Source organism: Miscanthus floridulus, chromosome 1, assembly GCF_019320115.1.
Source record: "Miscanthus floridulus cultivar M001 chromosome 1, ASM1932011v1, whole genome shotgun sequence".
Lineage (NCBI taxonomy): Eukaryota > Viridiplantae > Streptophyta > Magnoliopsida > Poales > Poaceae > Miscanthus > Miscanthus floridulus.
The window spans coordinates 125,025,231-125,035,940 of record NC_089580.1 but is presented as its reverse complement, the minus strand read 5'-3'; the positions used below and the strand labels follow the sequence as shown (position 1 = coordinate 125,035,940).

The window sequence follows — 10,710 nt, the reverse complement described above, 5'->3', positions numbered from 1 at the left end:
TGCTTTTTATAGAATTTATAAACACTTCACACGCAATTTCGCGGACTTGTTTCATGAACAAGATATCCGAAATTTCGGGTCCGTTCCTGGATATGGCCTCTCACAACACTCACTAACATGACTATCAATTTTCGAATCATTAAACTCCATTATTCGTACCACGTGCAGTTCAAATTTCTAATTTCCGAAAAAATTCAAGTAAACGAAATAAAGTAACTAAATATAACAAAAGCCACAAAAAATCCCCAAATTATAACTAGGAGTTCCTAGTGCTTTAAAAAGGCTGCACAAAAAAATTGGAGGCCAAAAACAAAAAAAAAAACAAAAAAAAACTTTGCCGAGTGCCAGGGCATGGCACTCGGCAAAGGGTGTCTTTGCCGAGTGCCAGCCATCAGGCACTCGGCAAAGAATGTTTTAAATTTTTTTTAAAATTTCCTCTTTGCCGAGTGCATCCACAGGAGCACTCGGCAAAGAAATAATAAAAAAAATAAATCTTTGCCGAGTGCCGTCCCGGGGGCACTCGGCAAAGTATTTTAAAAATAAAAAAAAATCTTTGCCGAGCGCCAGATCTGAGACGCTCGGCAAAGAATTTTTTTTAAAAAAAATTTAAATCTTTGCCGAGTGCCAGATCTGGGGCACTTGGCAAAGAAATTAAAAAAAAACAAATCTTTGCCGAGTGCCTAACTGCAGGCGCTCGGCAAAGAAGGCCGTGACCGGACGCCGTTTTCACGGGCAGCCTATGCCGAGTGTAGAGATTTTGCCGAGAGTCTGGCACTCGGCAAAGAAGTCCTTTGCCGAGTGCCCGTGTTTGCCGAGTGTCCGGCACTCGGCAAAGAAATCTTTGCCGAGTGTAATTCTTTGCCGAGTGCAGCACTCGGCAAAAAAGGTCTTTGCCGAGTGCCCGATTTTTGACACTCGGCAAAGAATTTTGCACTCGGCAAAGTCTCTGTTTCCAGTAGTGTCTTCTTCGAGACGGCGTCGGGGAGGCAGGCGAGGGCGCGTCAGATGTGCGCGAGTAGGCTGCACGTACTTTTACGCACGATGTTTGTCAATCCCTAATAGATGGAGAAGGGATATATGGTACTCTTGAAGATGAGCTTTTCTCTCTTTTTTCTAAAAAAACATGGATAGGAAAGGGATATGGGGTATTCTTGGAGATGCTCTTATAATCCCTCTGAAAAAAGCTTACAACATAACAATTGCACAAATCCAATGATTAAGCACATGTTGTAATTATTCAGAGTGGTTGTAGGACTGGAAAGTCATGTTTAGGCAATGTGGTTGCACTCTGAACAAGCATCACAAACAAGCAACGCGTGCCAACAACTGACGTCGTATCGTATATATGCAAAGTAGAAGACCATTGCATCACTTATGAGTATGACTTATGAATACAAGACACAAGACATCGTTATCTATTTTCAGCAAAGAAAACAGTGCGAAAAAAACAAAGATTAATAAAAACTAATAAGCTGCAGGTATAATAAAGTGCAAAAAAGAGAGATCCAACCCTAATTAGCACTAGCTACTTAGCTAGCAGTAGCAATTAGCAAGCGCATCCATCTCATGCCATATTGTCTGTCGATCATGACCTCCGGGCCGGGCCGTCGGCGACGAACACGGGCCGCACGGGGAGCGGGCCCCAGGGCCCTGTGGGAGCGGTGGTACGGCCCGCCGCCTCGTCGGCGGACGCGGCGGAGGCGAGGCGCTCGCAGGAGGGGCACATGGTGAGCGTGGTGGGCGGCGGCATGCGCGCGTAGTGGTGCGGCGCGACGAGCTTGAGCGCGCGCAGCTCCGCCACCTCCCGCTGCAGCCGCCGGTTCTCCTCCGTCAGCGTCTCGCAGCAGCGCTTCAGCAACTCGCAGTCCACCTCCGTCTGCTTCAGCTTCGTCCTGAATGAACAATAATTTGATTATTATCATTAGCCATTATTAATGAATGGGATGACGATTAAATTAAAGAGATGAAATTACCAGGTTAATTATTATAAATTATCAAGGGGTTGTTTTGTTTAATTACCTGGCTCTGCGGTTCTGGAACCAGACCTCGACCTGACGTGGCTTCAGGTTCAGCTGCTTCGCCAGCGCCGCCTTCTGCTTCTGATCAAAGTCAGAAAAAGAAACGGTTATTAGATTTCCTCGAGTTTGAAGGTGATCGATGTTTTTTTGGATATATATACTCCTCGAGTGATTGATTATGCACGTACGGGGTTGAGGGTGTTGTCCTCCTTGAAGTTGTCCTCGAGGACGGCGGCCTGGTCCTTGGAGAGGCGGAGCTTCTTGCGCGACCCACCGCCGGCGCCGCCGGAGTCCTCGTCGTCGCTGCCGCCGCCTCCGGCTCTCGGGGTGTGGCCGTCGGCCTCTCGGTCCACTTCTCCGCTACTCCTCGCCGGCGCGGCGCGCTTCCCGCTGAGGCTGGAGAGCGTGCTGTTTGGCGAAGACGCGCCGGGCTCCTCGTCCTCGCTGCAGCTGCCCCTCCGGGTCCGGGTCTCCCCGGCCGGGGCCCGGTTCACGTCGATCCCCCGCAGCCGCAGGAACGGCATCTCGTGGCTGTGGCACGTGGTCGCCTGCGGCTGCGGCTGCTGATGCTTCCTCTCCAGAGATGGATCCATCATCATCCCTGCATGCATGCGCGCAGTATCTCTGTCAGGACCAGAACATCACTCGAGGATCGACGGTGTCCCTCTAGAAAGAAAACATGTATCTTGATGCGTCATGCATGCGGTGTCTACTCACCGGAGGAGGGAGAGAAGAAGAGACCGGCGGGGCCGTTCCACCACTGCGGCGCGGGGAGGAGGGAGGAGATGGGCGCGACGCTGATAGCTCGCTGCTGCTGCTGCCGCGGTGGCGGCGGCTCGACCTCGGCCGGAGCCGCGGCGGCGATGCCGAGGCTGAGGCTTAGCCCAAGCCCGAGATGGTTGTCGTTCCCGTACTGCTCCTCGCCTCTCGCATTAACCGCCATCTCCATTGACGATGGTTGTCACTTTGAACTTGGTTCCCTTCTCGACGAAACCGCCGTCTTTCTAGTTGCAGTCTAGAGCGAGAGAGAGAGAGAGAGAGAGAGGGGGGTAAACGGTGGATCGATGAATATAATCGATGGAGCTCGGTGTGGTGTGGTGTGGCAGTGAGGAGGAAGGGGAGGGTCTTGCTTTTAAAGAGGACGCACACCGGGAAAACTTTCGGACTGTTGGTTGGTTGGTTTTTTTGGGCTGGCTGGTGCTGGTTTGTTGTGAGAGAAAAATACTATTAGCTGACTGGTTTGGGTTGGCTCAAACCGGGTGGTGGGGAGGAAGGAAAGGTCAAGATTGTGATGATGAGGTGTTGGCAGGCGCGTCACCCGCGCCGGTGCAGCCCAATCATCAGCTGAGCCTGGCCGTGCCCGTGGGGGTCCAGGCACGTAGCGGTGGCGCTCTGGCGCCTCTTTTGACTTGTCCGCCTGGCTCCGGCTCGGGGGAGGATGGATGGATCAGCGATGCCTTCGCGATGGCGATCCGTGTTCCTTTCGAGTCCTCCCGCAGTGCCGCTGCTGTTGCTCCTCGTCCTTCCTCCACATGCATGAAAGAGACACACGGAGAAGAAACTCAGTCTTTGCTCCTGCATGCCAAATGTTCTACTATTATTAGATAATAATAAATCTTGTCAAAGATATTATCTACCGTACATTCCCTGGACCTTTTCTTTCTGAGAGCCCATCGTTGGAAAATGGAAACAAGTCAAATAATCAAATATGGCCTTAATCACATTAGAGGACACAGTACAGTAGCATGGCGCACTTGGAGGAAGATCAGGCCCCGAAAATTCACGGGGAAACAAGCAAAGAGAAGCGGCGAATTTTGCTCAGCAGTGAATGGTGCTGTCATGCCACGCAAGTGAGTGAGTGCTGCTGTGACATGAATGCGGATTGGGACGCACGGCACGGCAGACGTGATTGGGCCGTGAGTTTTTGGGGCAATTATGCAGCCTATTAGTTTCAGTCAGTGCTTATCATATATGATATAGTATTTTTCTCTCACAATACACCAGGATCAACCGATCGGATCAGAAACCGAACAGTGACAGGTGTGCCGGGAGCCCCGGAGGCACGCCGACGCCGCGCGGCCTCGGAAGCGATCGCGCTGTCCCCTCGCGCGCAACCGGCACCAGCACCCCTCCCTGATTGTCTGCGCCGCCCGGCGCTGCAGCTGCAGCTGCCCCTGCCCCACCCCCCACCCACGCTGCAGCTGTTGCTGTTTCGATGGCCGACGTCGATGTGCAGCGGTGAGCGGTGTGATGCGATGCCGGAGGGGACTCGAGTACTCGACCGTGCCGGCTTTTCCTTTTTCTTTTTGCACTGTACTGTACTGGCCGTAGATGGCCTGTTACCCCTGTTTGCTGCCGTCGTCATCATCGACTCAATCATCAACCCGGAATGAGTTCATGATTGGGTCGAGGCACTGCCCACGTTCGATGATTGATTGCTCGCTCAGCTGGTAGCAGGACCGTAGGTGGAGTAGTATTTCACTTTTATCTTCGACACAAATTATAAAGAGAGAGAGAGAGAGGAACAATCCCATGCGTGCAGCCTGCTGCGGTCCTGCCATGAGGTACTCATACCGTCATACAGTACGTAGTACGAGCCATGCGTGAGAGGTGAGCCTGTGCCGGGCGTTACTGAGCTCGAGCCGCAAGCAACAAGTGGGAACAGCCGGAGCCAGAGCCAGGCCAGAGCCCGTGCTAATGTCCAGTACGTAGTAGTACACCTACTGACAAGGCTGGGGCAGACAGCGTCACGTGGAGCGGGACGGGAAAGCGGGAGGGAGACCAGGGCGGGGGTCACGTGGACGCGCCCGCCTCGTCGGCCCCGCCGCGCGCCAGGTCGGACCGCACCAAGGGAGCCCCCACGCGCGCGCGCCTGCCCCGCGCGGCCCCGACAGCGCCCACCTTCCCCAATCATTGACATCCTCACCTCATCCACTCCGACGCCCGACCCCACTCGCAAATCACTGGAGTAGTATTCCCTTTTTCGTTCTCGAACACTTCGAATATAATCTGGTTGATATTCTCCTAGGCAATAATATTCTGCACCGCAGCCCTCTGCTTACGCACTACGTTTATCCAAAAACATGGATTCAAAAGTGCAAAGTGCATTTCATCTTTTGAAAAGTCAAAGTTTGTGTATTTTTGGAAGGCAAAATAGCTGTTTTGGCCCCTGAATTATTACTCGAGGCTCAGTTTTATCCCTAAACTTTCAAAACGGTCATTTTAGTCATCAAACTCTATTTTTAGGCTCAATTTCATCTCAGAACTGTGAAAATGATCGTTTCAGTCCTCAAACTGTGCATTTTGGGCTCAATTTCATCCATGAACTACCGAAGTGCATTTTGATCTTTAAACTTTTATTTTTCAACTCAATTTTGTCTATCTAAAAAGAAAACTTTTATATTTTAGGCATAAATTCATCTATGAATTATCAAAATGCATTTTGCCACAACTTAGTCCTTTGTCCGGCATCACTCGCGATTTGAGATGGACAGTCATCGTTAGGTACTATTGTCTCTAGCGTCGTCCCAACTACCAAATCGGATGGCATACTTTCAATATTTGTATTCATATTCTAAAACCAACTAAAGGGCTAGATGCACTTACAAATGGCCACTAAAGTGTTTTTGGAGGAATATTATTTTTATCTCCAATTGTTGGTGGTGTTGAAGCCGACCAGGTGCAATAGCATAGTGTTCCACATAGAACGATAGACAAAGTTGAGTTTAAAAATAAAAGTTTAAAGACTAAAAACGCAAAGTTTGATGACTAAAACGATCATCTTTATAGTTCTAGGATGAAATTGAGCCTAAAATGTAAAGTTTGAGGACTGAAATGATAATTTTCATAGTTCTAGGATGAAACTGAGCCAAACAGTAGGGTTTGAGGACTAAACGATCGTTTTAAAAGTTTAGGGATGAAACCGAGCCTCGAGTAATATTTCAGGGACCAAAATGACTATTCTGACATTTTGGAACAACACAACCAGTCTAACTCATGAACATGTTTAGCATGCGGAAATTAAACAAATTGGTTCATTTTCATACTAATAACTGGAGTATGTAGCAAAGAGATTCACACAAATACGCAGATATCTTTTTTGTTTCCTTATAAACTCTGAATCTTAAAATATTTTTAAGTAGTTCTATTTATTTGTTTGATTATAGTCATCGCTTTATTCATCCAACTGCATTCATCAGCTAGAAAAAAAACATAAACCTATCATCACTTCTTCTTCTTCTTTTTTTGCTTAAAGCCATTGTCGTCTTTGCGTCATCTTTCAGCTTGCTCGGCTGCACTTCTTCGTCTCGCCTGACCCCCGAGGGTTGGCTCTACCTTGGCTAACTCCCGAGGGCTGGCTCCATCTCGCCCGACGTCTGAGGGTTGGTTCTGCCTCTCCCGACGCCTGAGGGCTGAGGGCTGGCTCCGCCTCGCCCGACATCTGAGTGCTGGCTCCGCCTCGCCCGATCCCTCGGGCATGGATCCTTACGGAAGCTCATGACAACCACTACAGTCCAGAAGGTGTGACCCAAGGTCAAACTTCTAGAATCGTGCAGGGAGCGGTTACATCTCAGCACGACCCGTCCCCACGACATGTCATTCTAGGGAACTCACATCACCCACAGTGATGGACGCGTGGTCACTATGCTGCCTACTCCCTATATGGCCGCTGATTAGCACGCTGGTTCACCGCGCTGCCTGCCGGGATGGAGTGGGACATGATGGCCCGCTGACAATGCCAGGGCATGGCATTGTCAGCGGACAGGGGCCCAGCGTGGCCCTATCATGGTCAGCGGACAGGCGCCCAGCATGGGGATGTCCCTGACACCGCCTGCCATGTCAGCGGGGCCCGCATGGAGAAAAAGGAAGACTCGGTGACCCTGAAGGACTTCCCTTGCCTCTCATGCCCCTCGCTCTCCCATCTATAACCCGTGCTCTCCCTTGGCCTATAAAAGAGAAAACAGGGCACCCCACTAAGGGGCATCGGTTCACTACATCACACATCACATCGCATCACAACAAAACCACTAGCATCGAACCTCGAACACATAACTGAGCAGTGACCGAGCTCTCGGCCCCCATTCGATCTTTCCATCAGAGACTTGGGACCTGTCCCTCTCTTGCCCGCTGGTAACCCCTACTACGAACTTTTCAGTGCTAATAACACGAGCAGCAGGCATGAACTGGATGTAGGGACATGCTGCCCGAACCAGTATAAACCTTATATCTTTTTGGCACACCATCCGGGCTAGACGCGTAATAATACAAATTTACTCGTTGGTGTTTAGTCGAAAGACTGACAGTTGGTATGCCAGGTAGGGGCCTTTGCGCGTCCCAACATTAACATCAGGCCATGGATGGCTAGTCACGGCATCAGCAGGGTCCTAGGTGCGCACGTGCGCTTCGGGGATCTAGACTTCATCGTCACGGTGGAGGGAGAGCTGACGTGGGCGCCCGTCGTTGTTCAACCCTTCCACTCCAATGGCCTCAACACGATCACCGAGATGCTCAAGGAGCTATGGCTGCATGCGCTAGAGGCCCACACCCCTAGAAGCAGCCAGCTCCTCGACTTCGACTATGGAAGGTTGGAGCATCAGCTCGGCGTCTTCCTAGGACCCCAATCGTCCTGGGAGGTCCTACGCCACCTCACCTTCTCATTCGCCAACATCATGGCGTAGCTTTTCAGGAGAGAGTCGTTCTCCCTGGAATACCTCATCTGGAGCGCCCCAATGGTGCTCCCGTTCGGTCTCTGCAACGCCACAGAGACCGTTGGCCACCTTGTGGCGCAGCGCATGATCCCGTCCCCTGCGAATGACGAGTTCGTGGGGGTCATCGAACACGTCATGGAGTCTTTCCATTACCTCCTCGTAGAGGAGCTAGAGTCGCCCTCTGGCTCAGACTCCAGCAGGGGAGCCATCACCCCTCTCGTGAATGCTTCATGACAGGTACACCCGAGGGGCACGTCGAAAGCATCCATGAGGAGGAGGCTACCCTAATGAATGACCTCGACGATGAGGCTGAGGGAGAGACAATGACCCCACCTCACATGCGGGTGGAGCAGCTGCAAGCCTGACACCAAGAGCTCGAGGAAGCGTGACTCCAGCTCAAGCAGAAACACACAGAGCTCGATCGAGAGATTGAGCGCCATGGAGACGGTGGGCGCGCACGCGCCATGGCTCGTGACATGAACCAGAGGATCATCGCGGATGATGAAGCCCTCCCTCACTTCGCCTGGCCGAGCCAAAACATCACTGCTACGGTGGCCTTGCTCCGTGGTCTTCCAAAGGCCGTGACACCCGAGGATCAATGGGCCTACCGTGAGATTCGCACGCTGCTCGAGCGTGCAGTGGTGTAGCAGGACAAGAGCTCATTGTCTCGGCGACGCAAGCTCAGCACTAGCCAACGCATGCCCTCAGAGCACCCCGATAGGGACACATCGGTCCACCAGCCACCACAAGCCGGTAGGCAGCGTACTGTGGTCCCGATGCATTAGCGTCTCGGCCACAACCGTGACGCACGCAACACCCTCGACGCCTGTAGGCATACCTATGATGACCCAAGAGAGGGAGCTAGCCACGGCTATCGCCCTCATTGTGGCAGACGCTACAATAGCAATGAGGACTGAAGCTCGAGCCATGGCCTACCGAGGCCTCAGGCCTTTGACCGACACATCCTCAATGCTGCCTTCCCACCAAGGTACCGACCACCAACCAACATCCCAAAGTACTCTGGGGAAACGAACCCTAGACTATGGCTCGAGGATTATCGGCTTGCCTGCCAAGCCGATGGTGCGGATAATGATGATTTTGTTATCTGCAACCTTCCATTGTTCTTGGCCGATTCAGCACGAACATGGTTGGAACACCTTCCGTCCAACAGAACCCAAAGTTGGGCAGACCTAAAGGAGATCTTCGCAGGAAACTTCTAGGGCACATACAAGTACCCTAGGAACCCATGGGACCTCAAGAACTGCCGACAGAAGGCCAGAGAAACCCTCTTTGGGTACATCCGGCGCTTCTCCCGGCAATGCAATGAGCTACCTAACGTCGCCGACGCCGATGTTATAGGAGCTTTCCTGTCTGGGACCACCTGTGAGTCCTAGGTTCACAAGCTAGGATGCAAGGGCCCATGAACCACCAAGGAACTGCTCGACATCGCCACTAGCCACGCCTCGGGCGAAGAAGTGGTCAGAGCGATCTTCGACCGTCTCAAGGACAAGGCGAGGCGGGATGAGGATGCCGTCGACATCGTCTCCAATTGTCTCGCCAAGAAGAAGAACAAGCAGCGACGTGAGGTCTCGCTCGTGGCCACCGCTGACCGTAGGGGTGGTCGGAAGCCCACGGAGGGCACTTTGAACCACTTCGAGAAGCTACTCGAGGGGCCATGCCCGAACCATGCCTTCCTCGTCAAGCATCTATACAAGGACTGTGGCCTCATGAAGCGGTTCTTGTCTGGAGGTTCCAACAAAGGGGAGCATGGGAAGGACCCCGACCCAACCACGGACGATGCCGAGGGGAAGGACATCGGCTTTCTGATGCTGGATGGCTGTCTCATGATCTTCAGAGGGTCGGTGGCCTATGACACTAAGCACCGCTAGAAGGTCACGTGCTGTGAGGTCTATACGACTAAATCGGCCACGCCTACCTTCCTTCGGTGGTTAGAGTTCGCCATAACCTTCGATTGAACTGATCACCTAGAGAGCATCCCACAACCAGTGAGGTACCCGCTCGTGGTTGACCCGATCGTTAGCATGAAGCGGCTCACCAAGGTACTGATGGATGGTGGTAGCAGCCTCAACAACACGTACGCCAAGACGCTCTATGCTATGGGTGTCGACCGAGCACGCATCCAGCCAACCAGAGTGCCTTTCCATGGCATCATGCCTGAAAAGCAGGTCGTGCCACTTGGGCAGATCGATCTGCCTGTCACTTTTGGGGGTCCGTCCAACTATAGGACGGAGACCCTCACCTTCAAAGTGGTTGAGTTCCATAGAACTTACCATGCCATCCTAGGACGACCATGCTATGTGAAGTTCATGGCCGTCCCCAACTATACCTACCTCAAGCCAAAGATGCTGGGCCTCGGCGGGGTCATCACCGATGGTACCTCCTTCCAGTGCACCTATGAGTGTGAGGTCGAGTGCTGCAATCACGCCGCGGCAATCATCACCTCTGGAGAGCTCACGGCCATTAGGAAAGAGGTCACCGAAGAAGCGCCCGACCCCAAGAGGTCGACCAGGTCTTTTGAGCCAGTAGAGGGCTCTAAGGAGGTCCTCATAGATCCTGGCAGCCCCGAGGGCAAGGTGGTGTGCATTGGCACCACACTTTCCTCTAAATAGGAAAGCGCGCTTATCGACTTCCTCCACGCCAACAAAGACATCGTTGCGTGAAAACCCTCGGACATGCCAGGCATTTTGAGGGAAGTCACTGAGCACACCTTGAAGATCCACCTAGGCTCTAAGCCGGTGAAACAGCGCCTACATCGCTTCGATGAGAGGAAGCGCAGGACCATCAGCGAGGAGATCGCAAAGCTTTTGGTGACCAGATTCATAAAGGAAGTGTACCACCCAGAGTGGTTAGCCAATCCCATTCTTGTATGAAAGAAGAATGGGAAATAGAGGATGTGTGTTGACTACACGGGTCTCAACAAAGCGTTCCTAAAGGATCCATTTCCTTTGCCATGCATAGACCAA

At 52.2% G+C, this 10,710-nt stretch overlaps 2 protein-coding genes across 2 annotated transcripts; one reads left to right on the top strand and one right to left on the bottom strand.

Moving 5' to 3' along the window:
- Positions 1–1,213: 1,213 nt before the first annotated feature.
- LOC136492862 (homeobox-leucine zipper protein HOX1-like) lies at positions 1,214–3,133 on the bottom strand. Its single transcript, XM_066488926.1, has 4 exons — positions 2,736–3,133; positions 2,207–2,619; positions 2,020–2,099; positions 1,214–1,892 (listed from the first exon to the last, which is right to left on the bottom strand). Exons 1-4 carry the CDS (start codon positions 2,965–2,967, stop codon positions 1,586–1,588), a joined length of 1,032 nt encoding a protein of 343 aa, XP_066345023.1. The 5' UTR covers positions 2,968–3,133; the 3' UTR covers positions 1,214–1,585.
- A 6,635-nt stretch (positions 3,134–9,768) lies between these two features.
- Positions 9,769–10,356, top strand: LOC136462745 (uncharacterized). The gene has a single exon (XM_066461799.1). The coding sequence runs from the start codon at positions 9,769–9,771 to the stop codon at positions 10,354–10,356; it is 588 nt and encodes a 195-aa protein (XP_066317896.1).
- The last annotated feature ends 354 nt before the right edge of the window (positions 10,357–10,710 follow it).